This window comes from Eumetopias jubatus, unplaced genomic scaffold (assembly GCF_037043125.1).
Source record: "Eumetopias jubatus isolate StellerSeaLion01/CBP00866 unplaced genomic scaffold, mEumJub1_p1.0 scaffold_10, whole genome shotgun sequence".
Classification (NCBI taxonomy): Eukaryota; Metazoa; Chordata; class Mammalia; order Carnivora; family Otariidae; genus Eumetopias; species Eumetopias jubatus.
Window position 1 is genome coordinate 39973886 of NW_028274816.1, and position 19197 is coordinate 39993082.

The window sequence follows — 19197 nt, forward strand, 5'->3', positions numbered from 1 at the left end:
CTTCAATGCACACCCACATGAATGAAGATCTAAAAGACCGTCCTGCACACGGTAACTTGCTTTAACTCCCGTCCTCCAGATACACCAGACAGAACAGGCTCAAATGCTCAGCTCAGAGTCACAGGAAATCAGACTGTGCTGGTGAGCACAGGCCAGAGGCCACAGGGGGCAGCAGAACCGAGGTGACGTTACCTCCGTGATGTCCCTGGCTGAAGACAGATCCTCGTAGAGGCCCATGTTTTCCACTGAAACCTGAAGAGGGGACATGGTGGGGACCATGAGGCACTGGCCTCTGCGGAGAGAGGCTCAGGAGCTGCTGCTGCGGGGGAGGGGAGGCCATGACTCGCCTTCAGGTCAGCCAGGCGTGTCTTGGCCAGCGTAACATAGTCCGTGAGGAGGGAGCGGTACTTGCTTGGCACCAGTGGCGGGTGGAGAATGTGCACCTGCAGGCAGATGGCAGAGCAGGGCCCCATCAGTCCTTGAACTGGGGGTGGCTTTCTGGGGCAGCAGCAACAGCTCACCGTGGACACCTGAGCTTACACCAAAGGTGGGAAACTCAAGGGATGAGCCAAAGACGCAGGGGGCTCAAGCCAGGAATGGAACAGACAGAATCCCGGCCCAGGGAGAGTATGTGGCCGGGTCCTCGCACAGAGCTGGCCCTCACCCAGCGCAGCCTGGCACTCACCCCGTCTCTCCCCTGACGCACAAACACAGGGGTGCCCCAGCCCCAGGGAGAGAAGGGGTCAAGCCCTCAGGGCAGCGGGGAGGTTCTGAGGCTCACTCGGTGATGGTACATTCTCTATGCTTCTTTGTCCCTTAGGTCACAAGTATTCTTTGGAACATAATGCAAATCTCTGAATTACAAAAAAAAGTAAGAATCAGTTTCCACTGCCCTACCCCTCAAAGAATGCTGGGCAGAGTTACCTGATTAAAAAAGAAAGCTTGCAGTAAGGCATTTTTAACTATGAGATTCATACAGATTGGTTATTAAAAATGCAAACTCTATAGAGGGTGTAATGTCTTCCACGTCTGGAAGTAAAGGCCATGGGCACTTTGGGGTATATCCTTCTGGTTCTTCTTCAATACAAAACTGTATCGTTGTATATGTTAACTAACTGGAATTTAAATAAAAACCTGAAACTACCAATAAAAAAAAAAATAAAGAAAAGATCTATCATTTAAAACCCAAACATGGGGCTGTAGCATACATGACAATGTCCTCCCGCTGAGTGGGTGCTGAAGACATCCTTCTGAGCCGGCACAGACCTGCCCATCCTTGCGAGGGGCTGTGTGCTGTCGCCAACCACCCCCCAGGGATGGACAACGGGCTGGTTCCTGGGCATTTTACCAGCACACACGTGGTTTCTGTGCCCGCGAGCACAATCACATCCCTAGCTGTAAGGTCTGCACAGGGCAAAGCCAGCGGGATGCCCGGGTGGGTGGGCCTCTGCTCACCTGCATATACCGGGGAGCCTCAAAGGGCACGAGGTCTGACAGGAACTTGAAGAGAAAGACCAATGTCTTCTTGCTGCCACTGTGGAAGCCCCTCGTGCTCCCAAAGGAGGCCTGGGGGGAGAGGCAGGCGTGAGAGCCAGCAGCCAGCTCCACGAGGGGCCATGCCACCCACGCGGGGATATGTCACGCTGCGGCCGAAGCCGAAGGGAGACACAGTCACCCGGGCTCCTGTAATCCCATGACGCCCGGCTCTGCCTGCCCGAGAAGACGGGCTGAAAATTTATTTAGAACAAAAGTTAAAAATACATTCCTCTAGAAAACAGTAACTGTGCTATCTTTTTGTGACCCTGAGGAGCACAGTGTATTAGCTGCCCTCACAAGGGCTCTTTCCTCAACAAATAATTACATTCTACACAATGAAGCCACTTCTGAACCACGGTAACTCCCAGACTCTTCTGTGAGGAGACAAGGTCACCACAGGGGAGGGGGCCAAGAAGGGCAGCCCCTCGGGACGCTGAAAGTGCCCAGCTCACAAGAGAAAAGCCGGCCCTTCCAGGAACTGAGGGCGCCTGGGGATCCCACAACGGGCATCGGCCCTGATGGGCGGCAAGGAGCCTCTGCCCAGAGAACCGAACACACAGCCACACAAAGTCCTGCTCCGGCCCAGCTCCCCAGAACGCCACAGCCTCCGCCACAAGGTGTGGGGGCCCGCGGCAGGGGGGCGCAGGATTCTGTCGAAATTCTTCTGAATAGGACGGTGATGCAGGCACAAGAAGCCACCAGGTGAGAGCAAGATGACAGCAGAGCAGGAGGATCCGAGGCTCGCCTTGTCCCACAAACACAAGTAGATAACAATCAAATCATCCCAAATGCCCCAGAACTCGACCTGAAGATGGAGAGAACACACTCCACAATGCTATAAAACTAGAAGTCAACCACAAGAAAAAACCTCGGAAGACCACAAATAAATGGAAGTTAAATATGCTACTAAAAATGAATGGGTGGGTCCTGCTACAACAACGGCTGTCACCGCGTTGGCCGCCCGGGTGCAGCTGGGTGTGTGGGGCGTTAGGGCCATACAAGCCCGAGGCTTCAGCTCCGAACGGTCAGACTCCGGCGCGGGCTCAATCCGGGAGGCAGGTGGGGCCTTCGGAAAGAGAGAGCAAGCTGAAGAGGAACGATACTTCTGAGCACGCACTAAAGAACAACTGGCAACCTTGAAGAAACACCATGAAGAGGAAATCACCCATCATATAAAGGAAACTGAACGTCTGCAGAAAGAAATTGAGCGGCACAAGAAGAAGATCAAACATCTAAAACATGATGATGATGATTAAACATACACACTTCCCATAGCACAGCTACATATCATTGCCCGCTGCTATGGAAGCAGAGTTGTGGTTTTATTAATATCTTATCTGTGTACTGCCAACAGATTATAATAAATTGTCATCAGTGGAAAAAAAAAAATGAATGGGTGGGTCAACCAAGAAGGCAAAGAAGAAGAAAAAAAGTACATGGAAACAAATGAAGATGAACATGCAAGAGTCCAAAACCTGCGGGATGCAGAAAAGCAGTTCTAAGAGGGAAGTTTATAGCAATACAGGCCTTCAAGAAGCAAGGAAAATCTCAAATACAACCTAACCCTACACCTAAAGGAGCTAGAAAAGGAACAACAAACAAAACCTAAAACCAACAGAACGAAGGAAGTAATAAAGATGAGAGCAGAAATAAACAATAAACAAACAAACAAAAAAAGAAGCAAGCAATGAAATCAGGAGCTGGTTCTTTGGAAAAAAAAAAAGGCAATAAAAATGAAAAATCTCTAGCCAGACTTATCAAGAAAAAAAGAGAAAGGACTCCCAATAAACAAAATCACAAATTAGAGAGAAGTAACAACCAATACCACAGAAATAGAAACAATTATGAGACATTATTATGAAAAACTGTATGCCAACAAATTGGACAACCTGGAAGAAATGGATAAATTCCTAGAAACATATAACCTCCAAAAACTGAAAGAGGAAAAAATAGAAAACTTGAACAGATCAATTCCCAGCAAAGAAATTCAATCATCAAAAAACTCCCAACCAGGCGCCTGGGTGGCTCAGATGGTTAAGCATCTGCCTTCGGCTCAGGTCATGATCCCAGGGTCCTGGGATCGAGTCCCGCATCAGGCTCTCTGATGGGAAGGGGGCCTGCTTCTTCCTCTCCCACTGCTGCTCCCCCTGCTTGTGCTCTTTCGCTCTGTCAAATAAATAAATAAATAAAATCTTAAAAAAAAAAAACAAACGCCCAACCAACGCAGGTCCAGGCCAGACAGTTTCACAGGTGAATTCTACCAAACATTTCTAGTTAATACCTATTCTCCTCAAACTATTCCAAAAAACTGAGGGAAGAAAACTTCCAAATTCGTTCTATGAGGCCAGCATTACCCTGACACCAAAACTAGATGAAAAATTCCACTAAGGAAGAACTACAGGCCAACAGCCCTGATGAACAAATATGCAAAAATCCTCAGCAAAATACTAGCAAACTGAATCCAACAATACATAAAAAAAATCATTCACCGCAGTCAAGTGGGACTTATTCCGGGGCTACAAGGGTGGTTCACTATTCGCAAATCAATGTGACACATCACATCAATGAAAGGTTAAGAATCACATGATCATTTCAATAGAAGCAGAAAAAACATTTTACAAAGTACAGCATCCATTCATGATAAAAACCCTCAACAAAGTAGGTTTAGAGGGAACGTTCCTCAACATATAAAGGCTGTATATAAGAAACCCACAGCTGACATCACCCTACAAGGGAGAAACCGAGAGTCTCTTCCCCTAAGGTCAGGAACAAGACAAGAACATCCACTCTCACCACTTTTATTCAACACAGGACTGAAGTCCCAGCATAGAAATCAGACCACAAACAAAAATAAATGGTATTCAAATCAGCAAGGAAGAAGTCAAACTTTCATTATCTGCAAATGACATAATACTATATATAGAAAACCCAAAAGACCACCAAAAAACTACTACACCTGATAAACAAATTCAGTAAAGTCACAAAATCAATGTCCAGAAATCTGTTACATTTCTATATATTAATAATGATGCAGCAGAGAGAGAAATTAAGAAAACAACCGCATTTACAACTGCACCAAAAACACTAAGATACCTAGGAATAAACCTAACCAAAGAGGTGAAAGACCTGTGCTCTGAAAACTATAAACACTGAAGACAGAAATCGAAGAGGACACAAAGAAATGGAAAGACATAGCACGGTCATGGAGTGGAAGAACACAATGTTAAAATGTCTATACTAAAGCCATCTATACATTTATTTTTCATTTTTTTTAAAAGACTTTACCTGTGAGAGAGAAAGAGCACAAGCAGGGGGAGCAGCAGAGGGGGAAGGAGAAGCAGGCTCCCCACTGAGCAGGGAACCCCACGTGGGACTTGATCCCAGGACCCCAGGATCATGACCTGAGCTGAAGTCAGACACTTAACTGACTGAGCCACCCAAGTGCCCCAGCAATCTATACATTTAACACAAACCTCACCAAGAAGTCCCGAGAGTTTATTTTTGCTTTTGTTTCCCTCGTCTCTGATGTCCAGTAAGGGGGATGAAGGAGAACACTTGTGATGAGCACTGGGTGATTACAATAAAAACTAAAAAAAAAAAGCCAGCAGATGGAAAGAAGACCACCCCCATCACCATTCAGCTCCCACCGAAGAACAAGGGGCACCATTTCCCTCCCTCCAATCTGTCTACACGGAAGGGTTAGTGACTCTTGGCAACATCCACTGAGTCAAGAGTGAGCCTCAATGACACCCTGGAAACAGGACTAGAAACGAACCACCAGGAGAGAGCAATTTATGGGAAGTATTTATGTCCAGTGTCTAGAGTAACAGACACTTCCCCAGATCTGGGGCTGCAACAGCATTTAATGTCACTCCAGGAAAAAGACAGCTATTCTTATTAGAAAAATTACAAGTACACTGTGATGAGCCACGAACCATAATTCATGACCCCAAAGGGCTCAAATTTAAAACCATCACATTGGCCTATTTACATTAACATTCTTGAAAATAAAGATTAAAAGAGATCTTCAAACACTGAACATACACATAAACATCTGTCAAACTCACTGAACCGTTCACTTAAATTGGGTGCATTTTATATAAATTATACCTCAACAAAGTTGATTTAAAAGGTAAAAGGAAAAACAAAACCAAAACACCCCGCCACCAACCCAGCACCCGCGAAGCCTTCCTGTCCTTATGTCGTCCTGGGGACTCAGCAAATCCCAGGCCCAGGGAACACCTAGTCGGCCCCAAGCACCTTGATGCAGCTCCTGGCAAACAGAGACCACATGCTGACACAGGACACAGGGCAGCTCTGATGACTGCCCAGGGTACCCCGGCTGGTGCCCCTGGGCCGACAGCCCACTGCTGCGAACACAAGGCTGATGGGAAAAGTAAAGAAAACACCACGACCACCCATCTTCTACCAACAGCCCAGGCTGGCAGAGGCTGGGCCAAGGCAGGCTTCCGCCGGTGCAGCCGCCCTCTGAACTGGAGGAAGGTGGGCTCCCCACAAGGAAGCAACAATTACAGCACTCACAGAGTGCCAGGAAAACCCAAAAGCTCCACAAAGTTAGATGACTTTTTACATGACAGCTTTACACACCCAAGCTTCAGAGAGGATGTCTGGAAGACGCCTCCTCAGAAGCGGGACCCTGCAGGTCTGTGAACAGCGGCACAGACGGGGCAAGAACATGGACGTGGCACCAACAGAGAGGCGGCCCCGGGAAGCTGAGGAGCACTCCTCTGGGACGCACCACATCGTGCAGTAGCAACAGCCTGACAGCACTCCCTGACCGGAGACCCCATCGAGCAGGTGCGGGGCAACGACGGGAAGGCCAAACCCTGGGCAGGGAGGCACAGAGCTCCGTGCGGAGGCCGAGAGGAAGAGACCTGACCATGGAAGGCGTTTGTTCCTAGGATGACGAGTCGGGGGGCGGGGGGAGCTCACCTGGAACCAATCTGAGTAGGGTGGGAACACAGAGGGGCCCTCCAGTGCAGCCTGACGCACCACCAGGAACGCAGTGACCATGCTGTCCAGGTCGCAGCTCTCGAACGCACGGGCCAGCAATCGGGCCACCCAGTCTAGGAGAGAACAACCCATCAGAGCTGGCAAATGAGGACCTGCGTGCGTGCTGCTGGGGGTAGGGCGTGCCAGTTAGGAGGACTGGGTCACGGACGCCCAGAGCAGCCCAACACCGACTACGGGAGGCTGCACCCAGCAGCACCGGCACCATGGGAGGTGGACGAAGGCCCAGACGAGAAGACACAGGGCACCATCTGGGCAGTGAGAGGAGCAGCGACCCCCACCTGCAGGCTCACCCACAAACAACAGGACACGCACACACGCACGCGCCACGGGGCCCCCACCCAAGTGCACCTTTAACCAGCTGCTGCGCCTCAGGTAAGCAGATCACCAGTGTAGACACACAGGAGAGCACATGCCGCCAGTTCACCTCATGTGTTTCCAGAACTTCTTGTAAGTGGCCAACCAACTCCTCTGGACGCAGTACCGCAAAGAGCTGAAACAGAAGTTCCCCAACTTGGCTGTCGAAAACAAGACGCTCATTGGGCAGCTGGATCCTCACCCCAACCCACTTCAGGGGCGCTTCTGCCTCTGTCCTCAGGGTCAGTGTGGGGGCAGGAGGGTTCTTATTTCAAGGAGAAGGTGTTCTGCCCAAGTGGTAAGTTCAGCCTCTGGGCCCCCAATGGTCTAGGCGGGAGTGGCTGTGTCTGCAGAGCCCGCCGGCCTTACTCTCCACGGACGGGGGGCCACAGAGCCCCGTGGCAGGTGCCACCCAGCGTAGGAGCAGCAAGGCGGAATGCTGCACAACACCCACCCTGCGGTACAGACTGGTTAGCAAAGGGTGGGTCTTCGCGAAGCTCCAATCTCTCTGCATTTGAACAGCATCAGAAACTTCATTCAAGAATAAAAACAGACAAAAACGTCCAATCAGTCATAATTAAAAGCTGTCTTTTGTTTCGATGTCAAAAAAGCTACCTTGTTTTAATGTGCATTTTTCGATTATTAGCAAACACTTCTGCTTGTGAACCGTTTTCTGCTATCAAGTGTCCGTGTCTTTGGCCCAGTTCCCTGCTGCTAACCCTTTACCATATTTGCTGTATTTTCTAATCCATCAATTCTATTTTAATTTTCCTGCTTTTCAACTTTAACGGTGGGTAAGCAATCAGCGAGGATGCTGCTGGAAGGGTGTCTGGCTGGGGGGGGCACCAGCTCCTGCCCAAGCCCCTCACAGAGTGCGACAGCGCATGCCCGAAGCTTCCCTCGTGCCGCGTGAGGACCCTGCCCGGGAACACAATGCTGCACACAGAGAAGGTTCGGTGGGCATGGTGTTCATTTCAGCCCCCGAGGAACAGTGAAGGCTTGCAAACACCATCACTGAATGGATGGTGACATCAACCCAAGGACACTCGTGGGTACATGACATGGCAACGACCACTTCTGAGAAGAGCCTGTAACTACAGCTGACCCTTAAACACGGGTTTGAAATGTGTGGGTCCACTTACATGTGGTTTTTGCCTAATAAATACAGTACAGTTCTGTTAATGTATTCTCTTATCATGTCTGAATGTCATTTTCTTTTCTCCAGCTTACTTTAATGTAAGAACACAGTACACAGTACATGTCGCATACAAAATACGTGTTAATCAAGTGTTTCTTACCAGAGGGCTGTTAGTTACATTTGGGAAAGTCAAAAAGCTACACGCAGATTTTCACCTGCACAGGGGGTCAGGGTCCCTAACCCCCACATCATTCAAGGATCAACTGTGCCTAAGAAAATGCTTATGATAGATGATTTATTATAACAGAATCTAGGAATTCACTCAGATAACTAGATTTTCAAAATATATTGAGAAAACACCACAAGAAAAGTTTCACATACTTCTATTCTGATGATGCTATGGGTGACAGTTCTCCTTCCCATACTTCGTTAATTCTGAATTTTCTTTATGAGAATGTGTAACTTTTGAATGAAAGGATATTTGACGATAACGTGTCCTCGAGTCTCGAGCTCTCTCAGAGCACTAACATTTGGGGCCCACGCTCCCGTGAGGAAGGCAAACAAGCCAGGTCCTGGAACCCACCTCTCAGCACAGGCTTGTGAGTTAGCACCTGAGTCAGAGTATGACTGAAAAATCTCTTTGGCGCATCTGTTGAAACTGCTGCGCCATACGTGTGTCCACAGAACACGCCAAACCTGCAAAACACAGCATCAAGAGGTCCAGCAGCGCTGACAGCATCGCATGTACATCACCAACAGCTCATCAAAGGCTACTGCCCAGCAAGGTTGCATGGCCCCAAGGCCCCCAAGTTCATGAAGCGCACTGGCTGGCCCTTCCCATAACCCTGAAGCACCCACTCAGCCACGCCACTGTGCCACAGACTTGAAAAGTCCAGTGGCGCTGGGTGGCCCCAGTGGTGAAGCATCTGCCGTCAGCTCGGGTCCTGATCTCAGGTCCTGGGATCGAGTCCCACCCAGAGGGAGCCTGCTTCTCCCTCTCCTCCCAGCTTGAGCTCTCTCTTTCTCGGTAGGCAGGTAGGTAGGTAGGTAGGTAGGTAGGTAGGTAGGTAGGTAGGAAGGAAGGAAGGAAGGAAGGAAGGAAGGAAGGAAGAAGGAAGGAAGGAAGGAAGAAGGAAGGAAGGAAGGAAGGAAGAAGGAAGGAAGGAGGAAGGAAGGAAGGAAGAAGGAAGGAAGGAAGGAAGGAAGGAAGGAAGGAAGGAAGGAAGGAAGGAGAGGGAGAATGAGGGAGGGAGGGAGAGAAGGGAGGGAGGGGAGGGAGGGGAGAGAGGGGAGAGAGGGGAGGGAGGGAGGGAGAAGTTCAAAGAAGGGCAAGTCGCATAAGAAAGGAGCTGCCCACGGAGTAGGGAAGCGGAAAGGGAAGGCTGGGTCAGTCTACAGCAACATGCAAACCTCACAAAGCCTCAGTCTGCCCATCTGTGAAATGGGGATCAGGAGCAGCAGGGCAATAGCAAGGCTGGCCCAAAGCACCTGGCATGCACAGGCACTCAGATGCAGCAACGGTTCCTGAAACCAAGGACATCCCATGCCAGGAGAGGGACCAAGGACAGTGGGCAGGATGTCACTGATGGGGCAGGAGGGATGAAGGGTGTCAGGGCTGCCTAACAGCGGGGCCCTGGAGGCACTTCGTGCACCAGGGTCAGAGTCACTGAAGCTCTACCCAATTCCTCAGAGAGAAGAGCCCCCGTCACACACGCCATGAGGAGACACCGGGCAGGAAGGGTGGCCGTGGGCACTACTAGCCTTCCTGGGGGACAGACCCGGGATGCAAACCCCATGTGCCAGGAAGGCTGGCCATCCAGACCAGGGTGGGGTGGGGGCAGTGTCTGGTTTTATTGCAAATACTGGCAACAAATTAAGAAACTTAAAAAGAGGGGCACCTGGGTGGCTTAGTCAGTTAGGTGTCCAACTCTTGGTTTCAGCTCAGGTCATGATCTCAGGCTCATGAGAATGAGCCCCGAGTCGAGCTCTGCACTCAGTGGGGAGTCTGCTTGGGACTCTATCCCTCTCCCTGTGCCCCTCTCCCCCCCCGGCTCCCTCTCTCTCAAGTAGATCGATCTTTAAAAAAATAAAAGGAAATTTAAAAAGAAACAAATACATCTACAGTCATTCTCTGACTCTCAGGACATCAGTTCGAGTAAACCAATCAGGCGTGTTATAAAAATGCATAAAATCTAGAAAACAGAGCAATGCTGTATAAACAGTTTAAGTGAAGTATTGAATTATATGGCATGTGTGAGGATTGCTAAAGAAACTGGAATACAGGCAATCGGGGGCAAAACAGTGAGAGATCGGAGGGATGTGCAAGGCCTGGGAATGCTGGAAAACTCTCCTGGATTCCCAGAAAAGAACCAGCTTCCAGGTCAGCCTCACCCACATTACTCTGAAGCAAATCTGATCCCCCCAACAACCAATTCTAGCATGTACCTCCACAGAGCCATGCAGAGAGAAAGCTAATGTGGCAAAATCGTAAGCACAGGTGAATGTGAGAGCCAGCCTTGGCGAGCAGAGAGAAAGCTCAGGGGGAAGAGAGGGCATGCAGTGCAGGCACGGGGGGACAGCCCAGCCCATGAGAAGGTCACTCCAGGGGTGCCCTGGGTGGGAATCTGGGCTCACACGAGTGCAGACACCCAGGTGACAGAGGATTCATGCAGTAGAGGGCCGGTCAGCCTCCTGCTTCATCTACAGAAGGAGCAGTGGACCAGAGGGCTCCTAGGGCTCTCCAGCAGGTGTCCTCAAGGATACTGTCCCAGTGGCAGAAAGCATCTGCAGGACGCAGCTGCTGATACTTCACCTAGGACCTTCGAGATAGTAGGCACCACCCCCTAAGCATGCCCAGCAGGCCTGCCCCTAGGACGTACCAGCTCTTCACTGCCCTGTACGCTGGGGATTCGTCCTGCAGCTCGGTGGCCAAAGCCTCAAGAGTGACTGACAACAGATAGTGGGAACAGAAAACACATTAGCTCAGCCTCACAATCCATCAAAAATGATCCCCAGGGGCACCTGGGTGGCTCAGTCGTTAAGCGTCTGCCTTTGGCTCGGGTCATGATCCCACGGTCCTGGGATCGAGCCCCGCGTCGGGTTCCTTGCTCGGCGGGGAGCCTGCTTCTCCCTCTCCCGCTCCCCCTGCTTGAGTTTCCTCTCTAGCTGTCTCTCTCTGTGTCAAATAAGTAAAATCTTTAAAAAAAAAAAAAAAAATGATCCCTGACCAGCTATCACTGGACAAACCAGGTAATGAGTCTTTGGGAAAGGAAAGCTCCCCAATTTCCAAGTAACAGACCTCATCAGCCTCCTATGCCCCCCAAGGGTACAAGTCCTCCAAGCATCCCAACGGTACCAAAGACCTAAGCCTTTTAAATCAATCAAAACTCGGAGGCAGTAAAATGCTTCCCTAATTACAGCTCTGGACAGTAAACGCAAAGCCACCAAGAACTGAAAGCCAGGAGAAACAGCAGAGGGTAAGTTCTGGCGAATACGTGAAGAGGAAAGGCAGGAAACCTTGAGAGTCCCTGATAAGCAAACTAGCTGTTGCAGTCTGGGGTTTGGAGCAGACGACTCACACATCAGCATCCTCTGAAGCACGTCCATGGCGAGCTGTCAAAGCAGAACACGGGGCACGGTTACTCACTTCTGTGCACTGAACACTAGCGGTCACCCTACGGGGAAATGAGACAGCGCCTCCACACAACACCCCGACACTGGGGAGACTCAACAGAGTGAAAAGGAAGACTTTCTGCCAGGGTCCGCCAGGATCCCCAGGACCTCTCTCAGTGTGGCCCAGGGCCCCGGCTGCCTCCTGCTGGCCACCCACGGCCCCACGGCTCACGGGGTCGGTGCAGAGGAGTTCTGCAGGTAAACAGCTCTCCGATTCTGGGCCATGGTGAAGGCTTTCACCCTCAAGAACTCTGGAAACCAGGGGCGCCCGGGTGGCTCAGTCGTTAAGCGTCTGCCTTTGGCTCAGATCATGGTCCCAGGGTCCTGGGATCGAGCCCCACATTGGGCTCCCTGCTCCGCGGGAAATCTGCTTCTCCCTCTCCCACTCCCCCTGCTTGTGTCCCCCCCTTAAATAAATAGACGGATGTGGGGTCACCGGTCCAAGAGCTTCCAACTTGGTCACACGGGCCGGTCCCAGACTCTCCATCTGATCTTACCTGGGCCATCTGTGCAGGCTCCACACTTCTCAGACCCGAGTTTTTCTGAAATCCTCTCAAAACAAACAACTGCACAAAATCTGAAAACCACAAAACCCAAGTATTTACATGCGCTGTGGTCTCCAAACAGATGTGGATCATGCAGGGGCCCTGCCTCCCAGCACCTGGGAAGGTGAGGACCCACGTCAGTTCGCCCAGCTCCATACCCCACACACAAGGCTTCACAGGCCCCGCCGACCAAACCCTTCCTGAACCGGACTTCGCTTCCTGCCATTCTATTTGAAAGGGAAATACTCATAATCAGTCGAGTTTATGGGAAGGATTTTTTTCTTAAAACAAAGTAGTATCTGGGGCCCCTGCCGCCTCAGTCGGTGAAGCGTGTGACTCTTGATCTCAGGGTTGTTACATCTGAGCCCCACGCTGGATGTAAAGATCACTTAAAAAAAAAAAAAAAAAACTATCATCTAAGGTTTTCACGTGGATTGTCTCTCCAGCCAATCTCCTAAACGAATAATGTAAGGACTGTTCTAAAAGGACCCGGAAACATTACATTCTAGGGAACAAGTCAGGAAATAGACTCCTATCTCCTGAAAAGATTAGAAGATTTTCTGTCTCATGTTCAATTTAAACTTAAAACTCTCTTGACTCTAGACTCAGGAATTCATAAGGATCTCACATCCATCACCAAGAAAGTTTTAGGAAAAAGGAACACATCTTTTGCAATGTAAAAAATTTCATATGCTACCTGTATGGAACATTCCACTTCTCATCTAATTTTTTATTTGTAGATTTCATTCTTCAGACATTACTGGCAACGGCCAGGATCTGCTGGCTCAGAGACGAGCCAGGGACAGGGACCACTCTAAGGGAAAGGCGCCCAGAGAAACAAGTGTGATAAGAGGACAGCCACGCTGAGCTGCTGCCCAGGCCAGCACAGCATGCCTGCGCTCACCCCGAGTCTGATGTAAACATCAGACCGGGAGCTGAGCATGCTTGCCAGAGTTCCTACTTTGCTTTTCCTGGGTACCTCTTAAAATAACCACTTAGAACTGAACCCACAGGGCGCCTGGGTGGCTCAGTTGGTTAAGCGACTGCCTTCGGCTCAGGTCATGATCCTGGAGTCCCGGGATCGAGCCCCACATCAGGCTCCCTGCTCGGCGGGGAGTGTGCTTCTCCCTCTGACCCTCTTCCCTCTTGTGCTCTCTCTCATTCTATCTCTCTCAAATAAATAAAATCTTTAAAAAAAAAAAAAAGAACTGAACCCACAAAAAGTTAGTGACCTCAGGCCCACCCACCTTACAAGTAACAGGTGCCTGCTCTCTGTCTCCCCCTCGCTGTGAGCTTCCCTGGCTCACTTCACCCCTCCTCTTCTGGGATCTGAAAGTTAACACATTCCTGTGACTTGACTTCTTCCTGTGAATGCCCTGAAGCTGCACCTCCAATCAACATGGCTTTGGAGGTTTTCACTTCCCCAAAGCGGGAGCTCGGATGCTGAGGAAGCTACCTGCCAACCCCATGTGGGTGGCGTGTGCCTCCTAATTCAGCAGGTCATAACTGGCGTATTTTAAACACTCCAGCTATAGGCCCCCAAACACAATGGGTCAACAGACTGACTTTATCAAAGCTTGCACACCATTCAAGGGTAAGCAGGCTCACACTGCAGGTCCAGGTGGAGATGGTTCCATTCCAAATTCCCATGCTAGGGGTGTGGGGCTGTCCTGTTCCCACAGACTTTCGCAGCATTCCCACGGACCTAAACGTTGCCCGTGAACCTGCCCCTGTTGTGAACTTACCAGAAAGCATAGCCCTGGCGATGTCAGTGTGCTGAGTGGACACTTCCATCTGCTCACAAAGAAGGCACAGGTCCCTGAAGAGCCACGCAACCGTGGCCCGCGTGTCAGCATGACTAGGGACAAAGCACACAGCTCACCCTGGGCTCACCATCGTCCCATATCTATCAGGCCCTTTTCTTCCACATGCACTTCACTAGGAAGCCTGAGAACCAGCTGGGAGCCACCTGAGCTGTCCCCAGAAGTCACGACAGGGCCTGCTGACTCAGAAGAGCTGGCTGCTACTGACATTAAAAATAATCATTTTCATGGGACGCCTGGGTGGCTCAATCGTTGAGCCTCTCCCTTCAGCTCAGGTCATGATCCCAGGGTCCTGGGCCTGCTTCTCCCTCTCCCCCTCCCCCTGCTTGTGTTCCCTCTCTTGCTGTGTCTCTCTCTGTCAAATAAATAAACAAAATCTTAAAAAAAAAAAAAAAGCAATCATTTTCAAAAAATGTATCTGGGATAGCTTACTACTACTCGGGGGAAAAAAGAAAGTTCAGTAAGAGTAAAATAATCAGGGCCGCCTGGGTGGCTCAGTCGGTTGAGTGACTGCCTTCGGCTCAGATCGTGATCCTAGAGTCCTGGGATCAAGGCCCACATCAGGCTCCGTGCTCAGTGGGGAGTCTGCTTCTCCCTCTGACCCTCCCCCCGTCATGTGCTCTCTCTAATAAATAAAATCTTTAAAAAAAAAAAAGGTAAAATATTCAGAAACAAATAAAGCAGTAGCAGCCTGAAGCAAGAGACTTGTCATCAAGGGCATCAGCCATGCAAAACAACCTGGGGAGCCTGGAGCTGGAAGGAGAAGCAAGGGACCTCACCTGGCGACTTGCACTGTTCTGGGGACTAACGACACCTGGGACCTTTTCCTGTGCTTGGCCTCATGTGTATCCTCTTTGGACAAATGTCTATTGAAATCCTTGGTCCATTTTTAATTGAATTATTTGCCTTTTTATTGTTGAGGTACAAGAGTTCTTTATTCTAGATACTAGATTATCAGATACACGATTTGCAATTAATGTCTCCCATTCTGCGCATGGTCTTTTCATGATCTTAACAGTGTTGACACACACACACGTTTTAAAACTTGATGAAGCATAATTTTCCTTCTACATTTTCTTCTGTTGCATGAGTTTTAGGCATCTTGTCCAGAAAACAATTGCCTAATCCAAGCTCATGCAGACATAACCCTGGGTTTTCTAGAGGTTTTATGGCTTTAGCTCTTACACTGATATCTTAGATGCACTATCACTTAGTTGCTATGTGTGGTATGAAGCAGGGGTCCAACCTCATTCTTTGCATGTACATGTCCAGTTGTCCCAATACCATTTATTGAATGGACCATTTTCCCCTCCATTCAATGGTCTTGGCACCCTTGTCAAAAATCAATTGACAGGGGCGCCTGAGTGGCTCAGTGGGTTGAGCATCTGACTCTTGGTTTTGGCTCAGGGTTGTGAGATCGAGCCCTGCATCGAGCTCTGCACTCAGTGTGGAGTCTGCTCGGGACTCTCTATCTCCCTCTACCCCTCCTGCTCATGCTCTCGCTCTTTAAAATAAATAAGTAAATCTTTAAAAAAATATTCAGGGTTTATATCTGGACTGGAAATGCTATTCCACTGCTCTAGGTCTACCCTTAGGCCAGCACCACGGTCCAGCTCTGTAATAAGTTCGGAAAACAGGACCTGTGAATCCCCCAATGTCGTTCCCTCTGAAGAATTTTTGGCTATTCAGGGTCCCTTGCATCTCCGCTTCAGTATCAGAATCAGCTTGTCAATGTATATAAAAAACTCGAGTTAGATTTTGATGGAGATTATACTGCATGCATAAATCAGTTTGGGGGGGATACTGTTATCCTAACAATATTAAGTGTTCCAATCCATGAACATGGAATGTCTATTTCTTTAGGTCTTAATTTCTCTTAGTTATGTTTTATAGTTTCTGGTGTACAAGTCTTGCACTTCTTTTATTTTATTCCTAATTTATTATTTTCAATGTTCTTTTAAATGAAATTCTTTTTTTTTTTTTTTAAGTTTTATGTAAATAATCTCTATACCCAACTTGGGGCTCAAACTCATGACCCCGAGATCAAGAGTCACAGGCTCAGGGCGCCTGGGTGGCTCAGCCGGTTAAGCGGCTGCCTTCAGCTCAGGTCATGATCCCAGGGTCCTGGGATCGAGTCCCGCATCGGGCTCCCTGCTCAGTGGGGAGCCTGCTTCTCCATCTCCCTCTGCCTGCCTCTCTGCCTACTTGTTCTCTGTCAAATAAATAAAATGTTTAAAAATAAATAAATAAATAAATAAATAGTCACAGGCTCTTTGGACTGAGCCAGCCAAGTGGCCCAAATGAAATTTTAACTTCCTTTTCAGATTGTTGTTATTGTATAAAAACACAACTGACTTTTGCATATTGCAGTTGTTTCTGGAAACTTGCTCAACTTGCTAATTAGCTCTAATATCTTTCAGTGTGGGTTCCTTAGGGTATTCAATATGCAAGATGATGTCCTCTGCAAATAGTTTTACTTTTTCATTCCAATCTGGATGCCTTTTTTTAACCCCCCTATGCCTAGTGAGTGCATAGGTCAGGAAATATGTTTTTCTTAGTTAGATTTGTCAGTCTTCTCTAAGTGCTAGGTCTTTTATCATAGTTAGGCCTTTCCCTCTCCAAGATTACAAAAACATCTTCCATGATTTCTTCTAGTACTTTCATAATTTCATTTATTCCCCCTTTGATTCACCTACACTTGTTTTGCTATAAGGTGAAGATCCAATTTTTCAAATCCAGAGGTGACCAACACCTCACAACGCCACTGGTTTCAACACAGCCTTTTCAACTGTGCTTCAGGGCTCCCCAAACTAGACACTCAGTTGTTCCTGACCAGATGACAAATATACCAATCCCGGCTTTCTGTATGGCTGGGGAAGGAGCAATGCCTGGCTGCCGAGAGCACGGCAGGCAGAAGCTCCAAACGCCTCTTCTGTGTGCTTTCGGACGTACTGAGTCCCTCTCCTTCACCTTCCATTAGAGGTGCTCGGCACTCCCATCCTGTGGTCTTTTAGGAACAGAGTGAGCAGCCACACTGCTGGCTTAGGGCAAGTCTATCTCCTAAGTCATTTACCACAGGTCTATCTGCCTTCTGCTTCCAAACCTTTGCTTCTCCTATCTCCTCCTACACTTGCCCTCTTGAGGGGGTTATCTTTATATAAAGTCACTTTCCTTACTCTTGGTGGGGTTTCAGGAGGAAATAAAAGTAGGTACACACATTCCATCAACCATATTTGCCTGAATGTCTCTTTTAAATTTTTAAAAAGGGGCGCCTGGGTGGCTCAGTTGGTTAAGCGACTGCCTTCGGCTCAGGTCATGATCCTGGAGTCCCGGGATCGAGTCCCGCATCGGGCTCCCTGCTCGGCAGGGAGTCTGCTTCTCCCTCTGACCATCTTCCCTCTCGTGCTCTCTATCTCTCATTCTCTCTCTCTCAAATAAATAAATAAAATCTTTAAAAAAAGAAATAAATAGGGGCGCCTGGGTGGCTCAGATGGTTAAGCATCTGCCTTCGGCTCAGGTCATGATTCCAGGTCCTGGGATCGAGTCCCACATCGGGCTCCCTGCTCCGCGGGAGGCCTGCTTCTCCCTCTGCCTCTCTCTCTCTCTCTCTCTCTGTCTCTCATGAATAAATAAATAAAATCTTTAAAAAATAAATAAATAAATAAATTTTAAAAAAAATTTTCTATGGGGCACTTGGGTAGGTCAGTTAAGCATCTGCTTTCAGGTCATGATCCCAGGACCATTGAGCGCTGTGTCAGGCTCCTCCACTCAGCTGGGACCCTGCTTCTCCCTCTCCCTCTGCCTCTCCCCTCCACCCAACTCATGCTCTCTCTCTCAAACAAATAAAATCTTAAAAAAAATTTTTTTTTCTAGGGGCGCCTGGGTGGCTCAGTTGTTAAGCATCTGCCTTCGGCTCAGGTCATGATCCCAGGGTCCTGGGATCAAGCCCCGCATCGGGCTCCCTGCTTGGCGGGAAGCCTGCTTCTCCCTCTCCCACTCCCCCTGCTTGTGTTCCCTCTCTCGCTGTCTCTCTCTCTGTCAAATAAATAAAATCTTAAAAAAAAATTTTTTTCTAGATAAGTTTATTTTTGTTTTACTTATTTAAGTAATCTCTACACCCAACATGGGGCTTGAACTCACAATCCTGAAATCAAGAGTCTCATGCTCTTCCAACTGAGCCAGGCAGGCACCCCCTTTTAAAAAAAAAATTTTTTTTATTTATTTGAGGGGCGTCTGGGTGGCTCAGTTGTTAAGCATCTGCCTTCAGCTCAGGTCATGATCCCGGAGTCCTGGGATCGAGCCCCGCATCGGGCTCCCTGCTCAGCAGGACGCCTGCTTCTCCCTCTCCCACTGCCCCTGCTTGTGTTCTCTCTCTGTGTCTCTGTCAAATAAATAAATAAAATCTTTTTTTTTTTAAAGTTTCTTTTTTTTTTTTTTAAGATTTTATTTATTTATTTGAGAGAAAGAACGAGAGAGAGCACATGAGAGGGGGGAGGGTCAGAGGGAGAAGCAGACTCCCCGCTGAGCAGGGAGCCCGATGCGGGACTCGATCCTGGGACTCCGGGATCATGACCTGAGCCGAAGGCAGTCGCTCAACCAACTGAGCCACCCAGGCGCCCAAATAAATAAATAAAATCTTAAAAAAAAAAAAAAAGATTGTATTTATCTGAGAGAGAAAGAGAGCACAAGCAGGGGGAGCAGGAGAGGGAGAAGCAGACTCCCCGCCGAGCACGGAGCCCGTACGGGGCTCGATCCCAGGACCCTGAGATCATGACCTGAGCCGAAGTCAGGCACTCAACTGACTGAGCCACCCAGGCACCAAATTTTTTAAAATATTTTATTACAAGAGAACCTGGCTGGCTTAGGTAGTAGAGTGTGTGACTCTTGATCTCAGGGTTGTGAGTTTTAAGTCCCGAGCTGGGTAGAGACATTACTTAAAATCTTAAAAAAAAAAAATTTATCCCATGATATTTTTTTTTTTTTTTAAGATTTTATTTATTTATTTGACAGAGAGAGAGAGCACAAGCAGGGGGAGAAGCAGACTCCCCGCCGAGCAGGGAGCCCGATGCGGGGCTCGATCCCAGGACCCCGAGAT

At 48.8% G+C, this 19197-nt stretch overlaps 1 protein-coding gene and 1 pseudogene across 5 annotated transcripts in view; one reads left to right on the forward strand and one right to left on the reverse strand.

Annotated features, from left to right (window-relative positions):
• The window catches only part of FANCA (FA complementation group A), a 65714-nt gene that overhangs the window by 39758 nt on the left and 6759 nt on the right, over positions 1-19197 (reverse strand). For all 5 annotated transcript variants that reach the window (XM_088027552.1, XM_088027553.1, XM_028091818.2 and 2 more), the window contains exons 7-17: positions 14025-14137; positions 12232-12311; positions 11641-11674; positions 10942-11008; positions 8646-8758; positions 7379-7455; positions 6919-7060; positions 6490-6623; positions 1456-1566; positions 348-443; positions 193-252 (exon numbers count right to left, since the gene is read on the reverse strand). In XM_088027552.1, coding sequence (XP_087883678.1) covers positions 193-252; positions 348-443; positions 1456-1566; positions 6490-6623; positions 6919-7060; positions 7379-7455; positions 8646-8758; positions 10942-11008; positions 11641-11674; positions 12232-12311; positions 14025-14137 — 1027 coding nt within the window. The remainder of the gene's footprint in view (positions 1-192; positions 253-347; positions 444-1455; positions 1567-6489; positions 6624-6918; positions 7061-7378; positions 7456-8645; positions 8759-10941; positions 11009-11640; positions 11675-12231; positions 12312-14024; positions 14138-19197) is intronic.
• Positions 2424-2807, forward strand: LOC114203835 (ATPase inhibitor, mitochondrial pseudogene; annotated as a pseudogene).